The sequence below is a fragment of the Triturus cristatus genome, chromosome 7 (assembly GCF_964204655.1).
Source record: "Triturus cristatus chromosome 7, aTriCri1.1, whole genome shotgun sequence".
Lineage (NCBI taxonomy): Eukaryota > Metazoa > Chordata > Amphibia > Caudata > Salamandridae > Triturus > Triturus cristatus.
This window is the reverse complement of record NC_140590.1, coordinates 1,714,861,353-1,714,882,864: the sequence shown is the minus strand read 5'-3', so window position 1 is coordinate 1,714,882,864 and position 21,512 is coordinate 1,714,861,353. Positions and strand designations below refer to the sequence as shown.

General features: G+C 45.2%; 1 protein-coding gene across 1 annotated transcript in view; it reads left to right on the top strand.

Moving 5' to 3' along the window:
* Positions 1-21,512, top strand: part of LOC146812862 (alpha-2-macroglobulin-like protein 1) — a 315,131-nt gene that overhangs the window by 50,817 nt on the left and 242,802 nt on the right. The window contains exon 3 of the mRNA XM_085619933.1: positions 7,450-7,612. Within this exon, the coding sequence (XP_085476059.1) occupies positions 7,450-7,612 (163 nt within the window). The remainder of the gene's footprint in view (positions 1-7,449; positions 7,613-21,512) is intronic.

The following is a 21,512-nucleotide window of genomic DNA, read 5'->3' as shown; positions in this document are numbered from 1 at the left end:
AGACTCAATATTCAATTTATGTTGTTTAACTTTCAAGTAGTTGGCTAATACCTTCCCCGCTCTATTCTTACCTCCATAACATTTTGGGCTAGATTTCAACAGATATAACGAAGCACCATCAGTGGATTGTTTATTAAATTGCATCTTAGCTTCAATAAGAGAAGTCAAACTTTCCTGCGAGTGGGAGGTGTAAAATGAATGCTCCAGTTTTTTGATCGTGAGGAGAAGGTCACTAGTACGTTGACGGGCACTTTTACGCTTTTTAGCCACATAGTCAATGATGAAACCTCTTGCTGCAGCTTTATAGGCATCCCAAATAACGTGTTTGGGCATATTGGGTGTATCATTAATGGCAAAAAATTCTGAGGTAAAATCAACAAAGGAGGTTGTGAATTTGGGATCAAGAAGGGGAGTATTATTAAAGCGCCATCTTTTTGGTCCAATGGATTTGGGTAAAACATCAATTTTAACCAAAACAGGGGCATGATTGGAGAACAAAATGGGTCCAATGTCAGCATGAGTGAGGGATTGAGAAATGTGATGGGAAAGAAAAATGTAATCAATGCGGGACTGTGAGTGGTGAGATGGGGAATAAAAGGTAAACTCTTTAGTAGTAGGGTTACATAAACGCCAGGCATCAACGAGTTTGTGCTGGGATATCGCCTGACCAAATAATTTGTGAGACTTGTTAGGGATATAGGATGTTTTGGAATGCCTATCTAAAAAGGGGTCAAGGGGTAAGTTGCAATCGCCTGCCAAAATAAAATTATCATCGATGTATTCAGAGATATGGGAAGCCATTGTGCGCCAAAAGGTGGGATCGCCACCAGTGGGTGCGTAAATGTTGAGAAGGGATATGGGGACACCCTTCGAGGAAAGTTTGACATACAACCATCTGCCCTCAGGATCTGAATCAGAGGTCAGGAGCGAAATAGAGAGAGATTTACGAATTAACACAGCAACACCATTTCTCTTACCATCCCCGGGGGCAGAGAAAACATCACCCACCCAACCTCTTTTGAGTTTAGCAGCTTTACTATCAGACAAATGTGTTTCTTGCAAGAAGGCAATATCTGCATTCAGCTTGGCTAGGTGAGAAATAATTTTTTGCCGCTTAATGGGAGAGTGAAGACCTTTAACGTTCCATGATACAATACGTACTGACATTAAAGATTGTTGAAGGAGTAACGTAGAGAGGGATTAGAACATTGAGAGAGAGCCTCACGAAGAATAAAAAACGCAGAAGAAAGAAGGAAAGAAAAAGAGTAAAGAAGAGGTGAAATAAACAGGAGAAAGAGAAGTAAGAGAAGATTGAGAGATACCATAGAGATAGAGGAGAGCCAAGGTGGTACTGAGATCAATGAGACAATAAAATGAAGTCTAGAGATAATAATGAGAAAGGTCCAATAAAAGAAAAAAAAGAACATGCATAAAGAGATCAATATAGAAATAGGATGGGAGAGAAGACGGCCAAAAGGAGAGGAACGTAGGTGTGAGTCAAAGGAGAACTGAAGTGTTAGGGGGATAAAATGAATAAGGAGAAAGAAGCATGACCAAGAGATGCAGTGAAAGGTGGGGAGAAAGGGGGAAAAAGAAAGAAAAGAAGTAAAAGGTTGCAAAAAAGATATTGACACCAATAAACCTGAAAACATAGAAGGACAAAGGCAGAACCCGGGACAATAAGCTATGAGGGAAGAAAGATAACAAAGTTAGGCGAGAACAAACTACAGAAGCACAAAACAAGCAATGGATAGGGTGGATCAAGAAACTATAACGCGAATAACAAGTAATTCGATAAACAGCAAAAACTCATCAGGAGAATATATATGTCTAAGAACATTTGAGTTAGAAAAATCAGCAAGCACGCAAAACTGGGATGTTGTGATACAACTTCGGAGAAAGTCACGGTGGGAGAGAGGAGGAGGGTTCAGAAAGCTCCATGTTGGTCTGGCCGCAAGAGTTCAGGAAGCTCCGAAGTCGTGTGGGCTCTTCATATGTCGTAGTTTTATTATTATAGGTGACCTTGAATAAGCAAGGAGGGAAGAGACCGTATCTGGCGCCAATGGAGCGAAGGTCAGGTCTCATGTCCAAGAAAGCCTTACGGCGATTTGCAGTGGCTCTGGCATAATCTTGCGCGAAAAATAGAGTGGAGCCCGACCATGTGAGGCGAGGAAAGGCTCTGGCTGCGGAGAGAACTTTCAGTAAATCTGTGTATTCCAGGAAATACATTATTACACCTCTGGGCTTTGCTTGCGCAGAAAGAGAGGAAGGAACTCGCCCAAGCCTGTGGGCACGCTGGATATTGAGTGTTGTGTCCTCGGGCAGGTGTAAAAGCTTGGGAAGAAAGGACTTGAAAAAATTGATAGAGTCATTCCCCTCGCAACCTTCCACCAGGCCATAAAGGCGAAGATTGTTGCGTCTGTTTCGATTTTCCAAGTCCTCCACCTGCTTCTGGAGAGAGGAGATTTGTGCATGCAGATGGGTGACCTTGGCCGCAGAGTCTTGGAGAGAGGAGACATCACGTTCCACTGAGGACACTCTTTCATCCATCAGAGTCCAACTGTCAGTAAGAACCTGTAGTTTGGCGTTGGTTTCCTCCATAAAAGGACGTAAGGCCCGTATCTCATCAAGGAGTAACTCCATCGAGATAGTCGAAGAGGACTTGGGAGGCGAAGGTGGATCTTTTTTCAACCTCTTAGGCATCGTTTTCGCTGAATGCTGTGAAGAGGGTTCCATATGCGTCGACATCTCAGTGGAGGAAAGGGACTGAGAGGCTTCTAGATGGGCCAGTTCCATAAAAAGCTTAGAGTTCTTAATATAATTGCGCTTATGGACTTTGGTGGAACAGTCAGTCATCAACGCGACTATAAAGTACCGGGTCACTGGGAACACACAGTACAGCTTGAAGCAGAACAGACGCTTTGCAGGATTCCAAGAGCGTGAAAAAATAAAAATAAAAGAGGCAAATAAAAGGAGTTAGCGGGTAAATATGCCAGGCCAGGGATGAAAAATATCAAGAGCTGAGAAAAGCAAAATGAATTCTTAAAATGGCTACCAGGTTTGAGGAGGGCAAGAAATAACCATTTAATCACAAGAGAGCCACAGACTTGATAAGAAGGTCACCTAAAAATGCCGGAGTGTGTCATCCGCGTCGCTGGTAAAGCTGGGAGCGTTGTATATTCATCCAAACAATCGGAATGGCAATGCGCGATGAAGCGCGTTACTGAAGAGAGCCTGGTTATGCATAAACAAAATGGCGGCCGCGGCCGTTACCGAGCCGCGACCGGAACAGAGAAGAGCAGCAGAGTCAGAAATAATACCGCCACAGCGGCGGAAGTGGACTTAGGGCATTCCCGACATCTTCAGGCATCAGAGGCTTCCCTTCAAGGTTTGTGTAAGGCACGCGAACCGCCAGTAAGCTCTGGCTCGGACGGAGCCCTCACGCCGGCGCCGCCATTCTCCCCCCTGATGAACATATTCCTAAGTGGAACATATCAGGACTCTTGTGCATTTTCTTTCATTCTTCCTCAGGCATTCATTCAATCCCTGCTTCTTGCGACTTAATTATGTCAACAGTATCCCACAATGCTTTGGTCTCCAGTTTCTAAAATGGCAAAACTCTGCGAGGCCTAGGTATCCTTTTCTCCCCCTACTAACTCCTCTGAATGACAAGTGCCTTCAGACCCTCTCAGATCAAAGCAGAATCACATTTCTTCTTTGAGTTTCTGCTCTTCCTTCCCATGTAGTCTGTCTCCCTCCATTCTTTGAGACATCTGCTCATTAAAAGAAAAATCAGGAATGTGCCTTTGAGAGTGAAAGTCAGAAAGACCTTTCTTTAGAGTGTTGATCATTGTCAACCTTCCTTTGACAAGCAGTGGTCAAACATAAGGGAAAAAACAGGGAAGAAAGTCTTGGCTTAGGGAAACCTATCATCAGTGGCACTAGAGAATCTCTCCTGGGAGGGCTGTAGGTGTGAAACAAGCACATTAACTGCTAAGTCATGGGGGCTCAACTACAGTCAGGGCATAATAGTCACTAGAACAGTTTTTGGAAAGGGCAGAAATATGTTAACCCTATTAAAAACAGCCTTTCAGCATATGTAACTAAAATCAACTTGGAGCATCTTTTTATTTTCCTTTAATAGCTGCATGATGCGAGAATGACTTTCTTACCTATGTCCTTCCCTGGATTTGAAAGAAATCGGTTTTAGATGCTCTGTAATGTGATGGCTAACTGCAGTCTCAATTGGTCCATAGCATTTATCTGTGGGCATTGGTAATACTTTTGATCTGAGCTTTATTCAGATGGGTCTAACTTTAACAAGCTACAGCATGTTAAATGGAGCATTCTAATTGCAAAACTGGGTTCAGTTTGCATTTCAATGGTCCAGCCTGGCCTGGATTGTTACACTGCTTCCTCTCAGATCATGTTAAGAGTTTTGATCCAGAGGTGGGTGTCAAAAGCTTTCCCTTCAAGCTCACATGTGGAATTTCATTTTTAGGCCAATTGCTCTTTTTGCTTACACTTTTTATCTGACTGATAGAAATACCATATATGGTCATTAAATAGCCAGAATGATTCTCATGTTTTAGGGAAAGATACATGCAATGAAGGCCTGTTTGACAGACCCAAACTGCCCAGAGGTAAAACGTGCCTATTCTCCAGGCCCACACAAGTAAGAAGGCAATGGAAAACATAGAGACAAGATGCATTTTGGTTATAATGTTTAGCATAAAATAAAGTTGTCTGACAGCTACAGCTTTAAATAAAGAATTTAGCGCATTACTGTTTCTTTAAGAGGTGCTTTGAGGTGTTGCTGGTCTACAGCCACAGATACCATCAGATTAAAGCCATGATCAGCTAGTTTCAGACTTAGAGTTATGGTATTGAAATTCATTCTAATATTTATCTTCTGGAACAAACACACCCATGGAGTTAACTTATACCTGTCCATGCATGTGGCATCTAACTTAGGAGTGAAGGCAGTCATCAAGCTATGACTGGATCACTTCTTGTGATCCTTGCACCACTAAGTGCAAGGAGCTCCGTGTCGATGAATTTGGTGACTAATCAATGTGTGCCTGAAGGACTTATAGAAACAATGAATATACTAAATAAAATGGCTCTTTGCATTACCTTTGAAATATTTCCTACAGCAATTACTCTATTTAAACCCCCATTGAATAGCACATTTGGGGGCATATTTACTAGCCGCTATCGCCACCACAATGTCACTTTTGAGGACATTGTAGTGGCGATAGGGTCTTTGCCTTAATTACAAGGCAATGTTAAGCCACTTAACGTGGTTTAACGCTGCTTTGTAAATGAGGCACCCTTTCATGCTATACTTAGCATGAAAGGGGAGGGCAATGGGTGTTGCAGTGGGTGTTCCACCGCAACACCCCTTGATTTTGATGCTGCCCCCTTTTTTACAAGGGTGGCATAAATAGGAGGCAGCGCCAAAATTAAGACCAGGGAAAACATGGTCTTAACCTAGCAAAACGAGGAGAAATGTTTAACTTTTCCTCGTTTTTTGCCGTTTCCGTGTGTGCTGCGTTATGCAACACATATAAAAACAACAAATCATCATTTATTGGTTTCCCTTCCTGTACATAAACAATAATTAAAATAAAAGGACGTTTTGGAATTTGTATGTAACAAAACACCTTTTGAAGATTGTTTATGTGTAGGAAGAGAGACCTTCCTGCACATAATCATTCTTCTCGTCAACGCACACACCCTTGCACTATGGTGCAAGGGTGTCTGTATTGGCACTAGATGGCTAAATTTAGCACCAGCACAAGGGGAAACGCAGGAAGGCCAACGCTGCACTCCGTCACTTCTTAGTAAATATGCCTCTTGGTTTTCACGTTTTAATATTTAGCATTTTATGAGTCACCTCCACTCAATCTCACTATTTGAAAGCTTTTTATTATTAGCTGATTAGGAAATACATACTAAAAGTGGTGCCTAAGCACAGCATATAAAATGTTTTTGCATGTGTTTATTGTTTGCAAATTCTGCTGGTGTTTTTTCGGTGTTTTCCCAAATTGTGAAATTTGGTGTTTGTCATTGTTTATACAAGACAATATAAAAGAATATAGAGGAGGGCAAACATTTTTTCATTGATTACAAAATTAGAATTGGTTTCTGGGATGAGTATAATGTTTGAAATTATAAGATAACCATGAGAGGTGGGAGTGAGGAACAGCACCCTGGATTGGCCGGTATGAGGTTTGATCACTTTTTTTTACTGAGCTCAGATATGGCCAAAAGGTGCAGCATTCACACAATGGAAACCATTTAAATGAATAGAGGAATAGAAAAAACGTTTAACAGCCAACCCTGCAGATACCCTCTTCCTGGTTACTTCTATCCTGGGTTCTGTTATGTTTTCTCACCAAAAAGAACAGACACGTTTTGTTGGAAGTCTCAAGGAAGTTTGAATTATCAACTACCATGTTGTATGGTCTAAACAGCTTTATGATAGTTGTAAAGTTTCTAAAGTGCAAAATCTTCTAAACTCTTGCATACACCATTAACCCTAACTGTACCGTCATCTCAATTGTATACCAATTATAATTCTAGTATATAGCTACCTCTGGCTCCATCGATCATAAACGTTCTCCCGTCACTGTAGTGGTCTACCACCCCCAACCGCCAGCCACTCGGGCATGTACCCATCTTCTAAGATGAGGTTCTCAAAATGTTGCTACGTCTATAGTTGAAAGCCAACCAAGTCTTGGTCCTGGGTGAATTCAACCCGTGGTAGACAAGCCAGGCTCTGCAGGGGACCTCACTGATAATATGTAGACCCTAGGCTTCTCACATCGGGTGAATGGTCCAATGCATATTGCCAGACACCTGTTTGACCTCATGCTCTCATATAAAGTTGAGCCATCTAAGTTAGTTGTGGGACCTCTGATATGCCAGTTCCTTTGTGCATATAAATATCCAACCAAAATATCAAAAGCATCTGTAATAACTGAAAGTAAAGATCATTAATTCTTAAAATATTACTCAAGAAAGACCACCTCAATATTGACATATATACACACCAGAACAGAATCACATAATAATAATGGCATTGAAAGATTTTTTATTTATAAACCAATGAATTCCAAAGACATTACAACAGGAGCTGAATTACTCAACCTACAGAACTTATACTGTTTTGTCAAGTAGGAAGACTTTGATGACCAGATGTATATTGAGGAGAAGGCTAGTCTAGGAAGATAATGCACCACTTCAAAAAGGGCTAAGCATTGCATAAAATATATTCCTCCTCTACTACCCCATCCAGCACGTCATCACTGCTCCCCACTGTCTGTACCCCGAGTAAGCATCAGATAACCATTTGCAATTTCCAGGAGACATCCAAGCACAACACAATGCTGCAGAGTCCAGGCAGAAAGTAATGCAATTTAGCTTTTTATTTTTGCCACACAGGTTCCCCCACCCACTGGGGGCTTTGAGGAGGAGGCCACCATCCAATTAAAGCTCATTGGTGACCATACGGCTGTTTCTGAAACCAAAACCGTACTGATAACGAAAACCGAGCCAAAAGGCATCATACAGACGGATAAACCTGTCTACAAGCCGGATCAGACAGGTAAGAAGAGGACTGATTGTGGAAGGAGAGATCAGAAGAGAAGATGCTATCTCTGTTTCTGTTACGCTTGTGTTATGAACTATTACCTGTCCTTAGTCATCCAGTCATATTGTATGTATTTTTCAATGTGTGCATGTGTGTGTGTGGTACACATCAGGGCAAGACCATGAGAGCAGGCCCCCTTCAGTCATTCTCGATCTGGATAGAGTATCCTCGAGACACATGCCCAGGACTAGGACTTTTTAGGTCTCGGCTAGCGAAGGCTGCGCTTGCGCAGTCTCGCTCGCGAGATTTAATGATTTGGAGAAGAGGGGCTTGAACCGCCTCTCTTCTCTCCTCTTCTCCATTGGCTGGCTTCTTAAATGCTGGTCAGCCATTGGAGAAGAGGTTTGTCTCTCCAAACAAGCCCCGTCCTTTTCGGATTCGGGGGTGTGTTTTTTGCAATTCTTTCTCTCCTCTGGAATGTAAACATTCCAGCCAATGGCAAGAGGAGAGAAAGAAAAACACGCCCCCGAATCCGAAAACGCCGCTGCCTTTCTCCGAGGCATTTCTGCTTGATCTCGGAGAAAGGCAGTGGTGTGCTTGTCCTCTCCCCCTGCTCTCGGCTCAAAAGTGGTAGCCTTTCCCCCAGAGTGGTCAAACGTGCCTCAGTGCTTTAAAACCCACCCGGTTCAGACGAACATGGTTGACATTTGGGGGCGTCTATGAGAGGGGACGCCCGAATTGGATACATGTATGAGGCTGTCAGGGAAGTGTACAAGTCGTGATTATGTATGAGACAGCGCATCTTCTGAGTGCTCAGCTGGGAGGAGCCATGTGTGAGGGGAGTGTCCCGGATTTGGTCCGAGACAAGACATCTGTGACTCTAGGCGACCTGTTTGTGTTTGTACACAAATTCACTTGGTGGTATTTATGACTGGGGCTTCACACAACTCTCATTTGGAACACGCGCCCATGATTCATTTCAGTACAATTGTCATTTCGCTGCTGTGACCGTTCATACATTTCCCCCCAATTAAGTTTTCAAGTAAAAGTTCAAGTGAGTTTCAATTTTTGTTAGAACTGATCGTCAGTTTCCTGGTGTGCGGGGGAGAGGGGTGGGGGGGTGTGCATTCGGGGTGTCTGCGTCTCCTGAGCAGATCACAGCCAGTGAATCTTGAAGGTTGCACTGTTTCGTGATCAGGATTTTTAAGGAGACTCACATTTTCTTTCTTTCATTTTTTTTTTTTTTTTTAAATAAACACGGTTTTGTTATTCGAGGTGTCCTGCTCAAACACATTCAATTGTTTTACTAAGAATGTTGAATGTTTTCTGCAAACGCCCAACTTTCCCCAGGGGGTTTCGGAGGTGGTCCGATCTGGTCTGTGCGCGTGTTTACACAAGGGTCTGTGGTGTGAGCCGGGCTCGGGCTCTTTGGGGGTACTGTGCGAGCGCTGGGGCGCGGTATGCCTGTGTGCTCCGTCTGTGACTGACAGTTACCCCGGGAACAAGTTACTTCCCATGAATGGAACCGGCGCCAAGGTCACCCTGCCCCCCTCCTCGCCGCTGATTGGTCAGTTCCTCGTCATGGGATGCGAATCACACCACAGCCGAGCCCAAGGTGCTGTGGAGAGGCTGGGCTGGGAGGGAAGGGTCGAAGCGGGGAGAGGGAGACGGTGGAACTTTGGAGGGAGTGCAGAGAGGGAAACAGAGAGAGAGAAAACACAGCTTCAGAACGCGCACAGCACACAACATGGAAGAGAGGGAGGGCGGGAGCTACCGCGAACAGAAGGATTGTGTCCTTGTATACTGTAACCGGTGCTCATGTAAAGCGCTCCAATACCTTCGGGTCGAGTAAGCGCTATAGAGAAATGCAACAACAACAAAAAAGATTAGGGAGAAAAACTGAGAGGAGGTAATGCTGAGGCGAGGCGAAGAGGGGAGCAAGAGTTACCCCCCTACCCTATGAGCCTCCCCGCTCACCAGAAAAGTGCTTTTTCTTCCTTTTCCCCCTATTTCTCCCCTATTTCCTCCCCCCCTTTAAAAACAAAAACATAAACAAAAATAATGTCAGGAGCAATGCCAATAGCTCAAACTTTAACAATGCCGAGACCATTGCATTGTAGATGCTTGTTGAAATTTGTTCTTAAATTCATCCCAGACTCAGTAAACATGACAAGAATTCAACATTCTTGATCTTGAAGAAGCACATTCCATTCTGTGTGCTGAGGAGTGAGTTCCAAACTACACTAAAATAACATGGACCAAACTTACATTTCACCATTATTCAATTCCCTTCTTTTCATGATGGCAGGGAGATCTCTAAACACGTGTCTGCTTCTAGTCCGAGCTTGATCCCAAATAACATCCTTTAAACCTGCAAGTAAAGTAGCCATCTTATTGTACCAGCCAGAATTCAAGATGCAGGATTAGGCTCACTATTTCACAGACGTTTATCTTTAGTACTCCTGACATTTCATGTCATTTTTCCATTGTTGTTTGGAGGTGTTTTGCTGCATGAAGGTAGTTATGTTGGTTTTGCTTCCTATGATATATTTTCAGATTTTCTGTGCTGTAGCTATAGTGAATCACTCCTGTACTGTCAGCTTGGCCCACGTTGAATAAATGTGCTGAATAAAAACATTTGAAGTAAATAGGACGTCATCTCTGCAAACCAAGGCTCAAAGTGACCTTTATCCATAACTGCCTGAAATGTACAGCTTCGTTAGAATAACATCCAATAAATTCACAGAGAAGCGCTGAGTAAAGATGTTCTTGCAGCTTTATTCCAGACAAATGTGAGACACCACGGGAGTGCGTCCTTCCTCTCCGAAGTATGAACGGTCACTGAACACAGTACCGAACATAGTTCAGGGAAGAAGTAACGCACGAGAATACTAGTTCAAGAAATGCCCTTTTCAAATAACCACACATAGCATGCGCGTGTGACATCCACACGCGCACGTAATTAATACAGTACAAAGAAAGCACGAGCCCAGTGAGTACACGAGCCCGTGCACACGTTATGCCAGAAGCTATCAATTCATAGGTAAACAACAAGTACCAGTATACTACATCACCCTCCTCCTTTCACAAACACAACAAAAACAAAAAAATAAAAAGTAAAAGAAAAGGATATATTAAGAAAAATAAAAATCCTTGTATCTTGAGGGGAATGTACAATTGCGAGTAGGTCTACTGTAAATAGGAACAGGAGTAACAATATCTTGAGGTTCATTACATGACACAGAGCTTGATGCATTTTCAGTAAGGTCTTGAACCATGCAGTCATTTGTGGATGGAACCAAAGAATTATCAGTGGAAAACCCATTAGAAAAATGTGAAAAGTGTAAACCATCTTGAGGAACATTTTTCTTTTTAGCTAAAATATCACTGGCTTGATCTGGAGTTAATTTGATCAACATTCTTTTACTCCACCAACCTTTGTACCCCAGAAACAGAGAACCTTTAGATACTTTAAGAATTTGTACAGGAAGTGAGAATTTTGACAAACCTTTCTGGACTTTTTTTGGAGATTTAATCAATACCCAGTCCCCAATATTAAACTCATGAGAATAATTGCAAGCTTTAGTATCAAAATTCTTCTTCTGTATAGATTGTTGGAGTGTCACATTTTTAAGCATGTATTGTTTATCCTTACAATCCAAGCATGAACCATCATCCTTCCTCAACACTTTAATCCACGATGGACACAGTGTTCCATTTGGATCTCTTTTCTTGAGAAGTCTAAAGGGTGAAACTCCAGTTGAAGAATGCGGAGTAGTGAGATAAGACCAAAGTTTCTTCCTTAAAAAATCTTCAACAGGTACATTAATAGCCAAAGCATACTGAATACCTTCTTTTATGAATCTATTCATCCTTTCTACCAAGCCATTAGCCGAAGGAGAATATAAAGCAACTCTTAAATGTTTAATGTCATGAACCGACAAAAAATTCTCCATTAAATTTGAGGTAAAATGAGAACCGTTATCCGTAACCAATTCCTTTGGAAATCCTTCTGAGAGAAAGACTCTGGAAAGAAAATGAATCACCGATGATGTGTCAGGAGAACAACAAAATTCAAATTCAACCCATTTCGAATAATAATCTACTAATACAATTATGTACCTTTTGTCTGTCGGAAGAATTTCAAATGGTCCTGCAAAATCCAGAGCTAACTTTGTCCAAGCCTCTTCTGGGACTGGAACATTGTGCAAAGGCATCTTTATGGTTTTCCAATGTTTATCAGATACAAGACATGTATCGCAAGAATTTACCCAGTTTGTAACGTCTGAATCCAGACCAGGCCACCAAAAGTTTTCCTTCAACCTCCTAGAAGTAGCACCTATACCTAAATGCCCTTCATGTGCAATTTTAAAGATTTTGAAACGCAACAGAGTTGGGGGAACTGCAAGATCACCACGCATGACCAAACCTTCAACTAAAGAAAGCTCTTGACTAACCTGTGCAAAAGATTTCAGAGGAGAAGGTAAAGAACGTTCCTTGGGCCAACCTGACACAATCATATTTTTAACTGCCGAAAGAATAACATCTTCTTCAGATGCTTTAATCCAATCATCTTGAGAAATATGAGGTAAATTGGTAGTAAAATCCTCAACAGAGGCTACCACGCATTCCACATCATCAAATCTGGAAGATGATGAGTTATCCTCCAAAGATAACCTTGACAGGCAATCAGCTCTTGCATTCTGACCCCCAGGTATGTACTTTATGACAAAGTTATATTCATGTAAACGTGACAGTAAATGAACAAGTCTTGAGGACGCTTTACCTGTCCCATTACCATTTAATAAGTGTATTAAAGGCTTATGATCAGAAAATATTTCAAATTCTGACCCCCAAATAAAAGTTTTAAACTTCTCTACTGCCCATGTACAAGCAAGTGCTTCTCGCTCAATTGTACTGTAGTTGGTTTCTGGAGTAGAGAGGGACCTAGAAGAAAACGCCACTGTAGTCTCCCTGCCATTGACCCATTGACATAGAATGGCCCCTAAACCATTTTGACTTGCATCCACAGATAAAATACACTTGTGTCCAGGTAAAAATGGAGAAAGAGCAGGAGCTTGAAGAATGAGTTTTTTAATTAACTCAAACGCCTGCTGAGATTCATTTCCCCAAGAAAAAGTAATGTTCTTTTTCAATAGAATACGTAGAGGTTGTACCACCTGGGCATAATTAGAAATGAATTTTGAATAATATTCTGTCATGCCCAAGAAAGTTCCTAACAAATCTTTGTTTTTCGGTACAGCCACCTCATCAATGGCTTGAGTAAGGGAAAACTTTGGCTTGATTCCTGATGCAGATATAGAATGCCCCAGGTAATCAAGAGATTCAACCATGAACTTGCATTTATCAGTGCCAAAGTAACTCCAAACTCTTTAAATTTGCTAAGAACCTTTCTTAGAGTAGATAAGTGCTCATGCTTATTTCTAGAAAAAATTAAAACGTCATCCTGATAAGCTTGAACTGACTCAATACCCTCTAACATATGATCCATAAATCTCTGGAATACACTTGCCGCTGAGGCTAAGCCAAAAGGTAATCTGAGGAATTTATAAGCGCCAAAAGGTGTGACAAAAGTGGTTAGATCAGTGGAGGCGTTGGATAGTGGAATCTGATGATATGCTGACCTTAAATCCAGAATAGTAAAGCAGGTCGCATCAGCAATGTTACATAATAAATCTTGAATTTTTGGTAATGGGTGACAGTCTACTATGATGTTTTTGTTGAGTGTGCGCAAATCAGCACATAAACGAATCGAGTTGTCCTTTTTCCTCACTATTACAATAGGACTGACCCATTCCGAAGATTCTGTAGGTATTATAACACCTTCATTGACTAGTTTACCTAGTAACACTTTGAGGTCATTTCTCACACTTAATGGAACAGGTCTAGCTTTATGTGAAATTGGTATGGCCTTGTCTTTTAACTTGATGACATGTTCAACCTTTTTAATTTTGCCTATAATCGGGGTGAAAACTTCAGGAAATTCTTTAAACATGGTTTCAGCAATGTTTGTGATATCTAGCATGAGTTATCATGAACAGCAGAAATGGATATCTCAGTATTAATCTGAATAGGATTTTCAGAACCAGGAACTAACTTTAAACCCATCTTTGCTAGATCCTGCCATCCAACAATATTTTCCCCTTTAGGAGCTACATAGACTTTTTCTTAGACCTGTCAGCCCTTTGGGTGGTCCCTCCTCATCATTATTTATTTTGTCCCACTTTTTGCCTCAAACCCTGTTAGTATTTTTCCTTTTTGGGAACCACCAGACTTTTTCGTATTGATGCAGATTCAGGGAGCCATTTTATCTACCCCTGGAACTTCTGTCTGAGGGCCTGGAGCACAAAATGGTGGCCACCCATTGTCACCTGTGACATCACTGGAACCTACTAGAACCTTCTGCAACATTCTGGAACCCTGTGACAGTTGGAGGCGGTTTGGAATGTTGGGAAGCTAAGCCAGAGTTGACAGTTGGAGCTGGCAGTTGGCACCTGACTGGTGAAGAGAGAGGAGCAGAAACCTGAAGGAGGAAGGAGTGAGGCAGCAGGGGTGGAAACTTGTGCCTGGAGTGGGGTCCATAAACCCACCCTTGATACTAGTCCCTACTGACTGAGCCCAGCCTGGAGCCCTGTGTGGGAGAAAGCAAGAAAAACCATCTTAAGGACCTGGACAGCAGGAACAGGCCTTAAAAGTAAAGAACAGCAAGTACCTGACCTGGTTACGGGTAACTACCTGAAGTCCGAAGTCGAGAAGCCTGGAGACCTGGAGCCCGAAGTGGAGAAGCGGCACTGACTGGAAAGCAGACGTCGTACCCGGAGCCGCCAGAGGTCGAGAGAGGGCGCCGACGGAGGTCGTGGAGAGTACCAGAGGTCGTGGAGGAAGACACCTGAGGTTGAGTGTGCGGCGTCGACGGGGGAGTGAAGACCGCCCTCCGGAGTCGCCGGAGACCGAGGTGAATCGTGCCGGAGGTCGGGAGTGGAGATCGCACTCCGGAGTCACCGGAACCTGAAGAGAATCGTGCCGGAGGTCGGGAGTGGAGGTCGCACTCCGGAGTCGCCGGAACCTGAGGAAAGGAGCACCGGAGGTCGGGAGTGGAGATCGCACTCGGGAGCCGTCGGAAGTCGACATCGAGCCAAGACTGCCCGACGTCATCGAACCGGAGGTCGACATCGAGCCGAGGCCGCCGACATCGAACCGGAGCCGTCGGAAGTCGACATCGAGCCAAGACTGCCCGACGTCATCGAACCGGAGGTCGACATCGAGCCGAGGCCGCCGACATCGAACCGGAGCCGTCGGAAGTCGACATCGAGCCAAGACTGCCCGACGTCATCGAACCGGAGGTCGACATCGAGCCGAGGCCGCCGACATCGAACCGGAACCGCCTATCGACGTCGTCAAGAACTGACATTGCGCCGAGGCCACCGACATCGAACCGGAACCGCCTCACGGCGTCGACACGACTCCAGCGGCATCGGAGCTTCATAAAAAGGGCAGTAAGTGGAATAGAGGGCGCCTAAGGCCCTGTGAAGCCCTGAGAGACTATCCTAGGGGCTAGAGAGGTGCTGGAACCAGCTTGATTGTGCCAGGGGTGAGCTGAGACTAATACAGAGGGGTTGTGTAGTGTGGGAGAGCCAGATCTCTAGATTCCCCCTTGATCTACCTCAGTTTAGGCCTCAGCCTTGTCCAAGCCAGGGAGTCTACCCCTCAGGCCATCCAAATCTCTGCAAGCTGGGATTGGGTCAAATCATCCCATAAGTACCTCAGGAATGTGAACTGATTTAGAAGTGTCACTGTTGGCTTTTATTATTTATTGAGAGCACTGTATTTATTGTATTTATCCTATTTATTGCCTCACAGTATTTATTGTTTCACAGTATTTATTGTCGCACAGTATTTATGGTCTCGCAGTATTTATTGCCTCATAATATTTAATTGCCTGTTATGTAATGCACTTATATTTATGCCTTGATTATTTATGATCTACCGTATTCATTGAATCATTAAGAAAGTATTTATTTGACGTACCCTTCCACAGAAGAAGCCTTGTGTACTGTGATTGTATTATTATTTATTTAATCAGCAACTAAGAGAAAAGAAGATAAAGAGATATATTTTCAGTATAATTTTTAAGGTGTAGTGTCGTTTTTGGAACGGATGCACGCATGGTTATTGTGTGGGTATGTCGTATGCTTAACACGGTGCCTTCCTTACCGCTCGAGCCAAGCTACCACAGCGTGTCTGGGAGAACACCACCACCACCCTTCCGGTGTGGGAGTGGGTTTTTCTAACATGATTGGTGTTCAGCGGCGGGATTGAGCTGTGCCTACGTATACTCGACAATAACTGTGGGTAGTCCATAGGCCTACACCTGGAGTTTTCTCAAAGCGGCCTTCCTAATTGTGAGTTTTTGTTTTTCCAAATTTACTCTGGTGGTGGGAGGAGGTATTATTAAAGGTACCCCCCTGCATAGCTACTGCAAATAACTGTCCTCTGACCTGAGTGGGCAAGATGGAGTTTGTACTGGAGAATTTAGAAACGTACACTGTGGCCCAACTCAGGGAGTTTTGTCAGCGGGAGGGGGTGTATTGTCCCCCAGGAGCAAAGAAGGGTGCACTCCAAACCAGCTTAAGGGCTTGGGGGGAGGCACGACGAGAAAACAAGGCTGAGGAGGAGGACAGGGATAGAGAGCCCGACAGTGAGGGAGCTGGTTTGTACCAAACCTGAGGTGGGGAACCTGTTAGCGGGGCCCAGGACACTTTCCAGGAAGGGCAGCAGTGCCTCTAGCGGTGGCTTGTCTGAAGTGGAGTTAACAGACCGGAGGGAGAAAAGACAGCTCACATGGGACTTAGCAAGGCTGGAGAAAGAGAAGGAGGAACAGAGGATGGCTCATGAGTTAAGGCTGAAAGAGATAGATCTTCAGCTCCTAAGAGTCAGGGCACACCCTGTTCCTAATGGTGGCAGCGAAGAAAGAGAGTTCACTAGGGAACCCAAACCCTACTTGCCGAAGGACATAGTAGCTAGCTATGGGGCGGGTGACGATATCGCCAAGTGGCTAGCGGCCTATGAGGTCTCGTTAAGGGCCCATGGGGTTCCAGAGAAGTACTGGGGAGCGGGATTGTACAAGTACATGCCTCCAGCTGGTAGGGATGCATTATTGGCCCTAGAGGAGGATGAGCAGACCCACTACCCCACCATGAAACTGGCGCTCATAAGAAAGTTTGGACTAACACCTGAAAAGTACAGACAGAAGTTCCGGGGTAGTCACAAACTGGGCACACAGAATTGGGTGGACTTCTTGGACTATGCAAAGAAGGCACTAGAGGGTTGGATTCAGGGCAGTGAACTGAGGAACTACGAGGGGTTGTTTGATTTAGTACTGAAGGAACACCTGCTCGAAAAATGTTTCCCTGAACTGCGTCAACACCTGGTGGATAGCAAGCTGACCAATCCCCGGAAGCTTGCTGAGGAGGCGGACATTTGGGCTAGTACCCGGGTGTCCACAAGGGGGACTGGAGGGGATACTCAAAAGACCGGACAGGGCGCCCCCCAGAAGAAAGAGGGAGGGGAAAAGAAAAAGGAGTTCTCCAAAGGCCCCCAAAATAATTTCCAAGGAAAGGGAACAGGATTCACCCCTAGGGCTAACCCACCCAGAAACCCTAATCCTGGCCAGAGTCAGCAGCCAAGGGTTGTCCATTGCTTCGAGTGCGGTGGCGTTGGACACTATAAGGGAGATGCGAAGTGCCCGAAACGACCACCCCCTCCCATTGGAGGAAAGGCCCCCGGAGTAGCTAGTGTAGTGCTCGGGGAGGAGATGCCCTTAACTAAGGGAAGGGAGTGGGCGGGTGTCGCTTTAGTGTCCCTGGGAGAACGGGAGATGGTTCCTAAGATCCAGGTGCCCGCAAATACCGTAAAGTATGGGCAGTGGGTCACCATCAACGGCCAAAGAGGGGAGGCTCTGAGAGACACAGGAGCCAGTATGACTATGGTACGTAGCCAACTGGTGTCTCCAGAGCAGGTAATTCCCGATGTACTCCACCCAGCCGCGATGGCTGACGGCAGAACAGGCCACTATCCAGTGGCCGAGGTTCCCTTTGAATGGGAGGGGGTTGCAGGTTCACTTCGAGTTGCCGTAAGCCCTGCCGTGCCAGTTGATTGTCTGCTGGGGAATGACATGGAGCACAATGCTTGGAAGGAGGTGGAATACCGGACTCATACTGAGATGCTGGGTACACCTGACTGGGCCTGTGTGAGCACAAGGTCCGCGACTACCCGGAGAGGGAGTTCGTTTCGGCTGGAGCCTGGAACAAAGGCCCAGCCAGCTGCCAGTCAAGGGAAGAACCGAGGACAGGAGGAGCCTGCCTCGGCGTCCACACCCCGTAGGACGGATAGGCCACCGGAGGTGGTGGACCAGGAGTCTGCGGTGGGGGATGTTACCAAACTGGAGGACCTACCCATCCCGGCCGAGTGGCACGTGGAGGGAGGCCCATCCAGGGAGGAATTCTGCCAGGGCCAGAGGGAGTGCCCTACCCTTGAGGGGCTGAGGCGTCAGGCCAAAGCCCAGGCAGCAGGGAACGTTGAAGGGAACTATAGTGTTTACTGGGAGGATGGCCTCCTCTACAGTGAACCCAAGGCACCCCTACATGGATCGTCACGAGCCTTGGTAGTCCCTCAACGTTATCGAGCCTTCCTTCTGGAGTTGGCTCAGGAGAATCCCAAGTTGTTGAGGTGGTCTATTTCCCTACAGGGAATGGACTTTAACCCCTTCAGTGCCCGCCCCTTTCCCCGCCCAGTGCCGGCCGTTGCATTAGCGGGCGGGGTCTATGACGAGCTGGACTCGTCATGGGCACAGCGCCACCGCGGCCCATGACGAGTCCAGCTCGTCATGGGCACTGAAGGGGTTAAGGTGGAACATCGGCCTGGAGTGGACCACGCCAATGCAGACGGTCTCTCAAGGTATTTCCGCCTTAGTGATGAGAACTCCCAAGGGGTTGGGTAGCTCTCCCCACTTTCAGCTGGGGGGGACGCGTGTTAGACCTGTCAGCCCTTTGGGTGGTCCCTCCTCATCATTATTTATTTTGTCCCACTTTTTGCCTCAAACCCTGTTAGTATTTTTCCTTTTTGGGAACCACCAGACTTTTTCGTATTGATGCAGATTCAGGGAGCCATTTTATCTACCCCTGGAACTTCTGTCTGAGGGCCTGGAGCACAAAATGGTGGCCACCCATTGTCACCTGTGACATCACTGGAACCTACTAGAACCTTCTGCAACATTCTGGAACCCTGTGACAGTTGGAGGCGGTTTGGAATGTTGGGAAGCTAAGCCAGAGTTGACAGTTGGAGCTGGCAGTTGGCACCTGACTGGTGAAGAGAGAGGAGCAGAAACCTGAAGGAGTGAGGCAGCAGGGGTGGAAACTTGTGCCTGGAGTGGGGTCCATAAACCCACCCTTGATACTAGTCCCTACTGACTGAGCCCAGCCTGGAGCCCTGTGTGGGAGAAAGCAAGAAAAACCATCTTAAGGACCTGGACAGCAGGAACAGGCCTTAAAAGTAAAGAACAGCAAGTACCTGACCTGGTTACTGGTAACTACCTGAAGTCCGAAGTCGAGAAGCCTGGAGACCTGGAGCCCGAGGTGGAGAAGCGGTGCTGACTGGAAAGCAGACGTCGTACCCGGAGCCGCCAGAGGTCGAGAGAGGGCGCCGACGGAGGTCGTGGAGAGTACCAGAGGTCGTGGAGGAAGACACCTGAGGTCGAGTGTGCGGCGTCGACGGGGGAGTGAAGTCCGCCCTCCGGAGTCGCCAGAGACCGAGGTGAATCGTGCCGGAGGTCGGGAGTGGAGATCGCACTCCGGAGTCGCCGGAACCTGAAGAGAATCGTGCTGGAGGTCGGGAGTGGAGGTCGCACTCCGGAGTCGCCGGAACCTGAGGAAAGGAGCACCGGAGGTCGGGAGTGGAGATCGCACTCCGGAGCCATCGGAAGTCGACATCGAGCCAAGACTGCCCGACTTCATCGAACCGGAGGTCGACATCGAGCCGAGGCCGCCGACATCGAACCGGAGCCGTCGGAAGTCGACATCGAGCCAAGACTGCCCGACGTCATCGAACCGGAGGTCGACATCGAGCCGAGGCCGCCGACATCGAACCGGAACCGCCTATCGACGTCGTCAAGAACTGACATTGCGCCGAGGCCGCCGACATCGAACCGGAACCGCCTCACGGCGTCGACACGACTCCAGCGGCGTCGGAGCTTCATAAAAAGGGCAGTAAGTGGAATAGAGGGCGCCTAAGGCCCTGTGAAGCCCTGAGAGACTATCCTAGGGGCTAGAGAGGTGCTGGAACCAGCTTGATTGTGCCAGGGGTGAGCTGAGACTAATACAGAGGGGTTGTGTAGTGTGGGAGAGCCAGATCTCTAGATTCCCCCTTGATCTACCTCAGTTTAGGCCTCAGCCTTGTCCAAGCCAGGGAGTCTACCCCTCAGGCCATCCAAATCTCTGCAAGCTGGGATTGGGTCAAATCATCCCATAAGTACCTCAGGAATGTGAACTGATTTACAAGTGTCACTGTTGGCTTTTATTATTTATTGAGAGCACTGTATTTATTGTATTTATCCTATTTATTGCCTCACAGTATTTATTGTTTCACAGTATTTATTGTCGCACAGTATTTATGGTCTCGCAGTATTTATTGCCTCATAATATTTAATTGCCTGTTATGTAATGCACTTATATTTATGCCTTGATTATTTATGATCTACCTTATTTATTGAATCATTAAGAAAGTATTTATTTGACGTACCCTTCCACAGAAGAAGCCTTGTGTACTGTGATTGTATTATTATTTATTTAATCAGCAACTAAGAGAAAAGAAGATAAAGAGATATATTTTCAGTATAATTTTTAAGGTGTAGTGTCGTTTTTGGAACGGATGCACGCATGGTTATTTTGTGGGTATGTCGTATGCTTAACACGGTGCCTTCCTTACCGCTCGAGCCAAGCTACCACAGCGTGTCTGGGAGAACACCACCACCACCCTTCCGGTGTGGGAGTGGGTTTTTCTAACACTTTTGTAAAAATTTTCCGATCTAAACATGTTATAAATTCAGTGAAAAACCCAAGCATATCAATAATTTGCCCACCATATGCTTTTGGAATGATGTCTAAAGCTTGTAATGGTTTTTTAAAACCCCAATACATATCAAACAGGGTATCTGAGATAATGGTGACAGGTGCTCCAGAGTCAGCCATCATGTCAATTTTAACAAAACCAACAATAACCTCACACAATGGTTCCTTAACCTTCTGTGTAGGCTCAGACAAATCATGCGAATCAATAGAAAGCATAAGTCTCTCAAGATTGTCATCAAGAGACTGACTAGGTTCACCATTGACATTTATAGAACCGTCCTGAGTATCAAGACTACTGACTCTGACTAACTTTCTGCTTCTGCAAACAGTATAGAAGTGCCCCATTTTTCCACATTTTGTACATTTCTTACCCAGTGCCAGACAAATCGGGCTATCACCTAAATGTGATTTCGACCCACACCTAAAACAAAATGAATTATATCTATTTTGTTTCTGTGGAAAGGTTTTAACAAATCTGGACCTGTAAGAAGCGTTGTTAATATGAGGATCACTTTGAATCGCATTCACAGATGAAACATTTTCATTACTTAAGCATTTTGATGTAACAATAGATCTTTCAATCCCTTTAGAAATGTCAATAACCTCAGAAAGGGAAGGATCTCTACAACTAAGTAAGCGTTCCTGAATTTTCTTATGAAAGCAGCTGTAGACAAATTGATCTCTTATGTAAGTATCAAGTTGAGCCCCAAAGTTACAGTTTGCTGCTAAATTCCTTAGAACTGAGATATAATCCTCAATGGACTCATCTG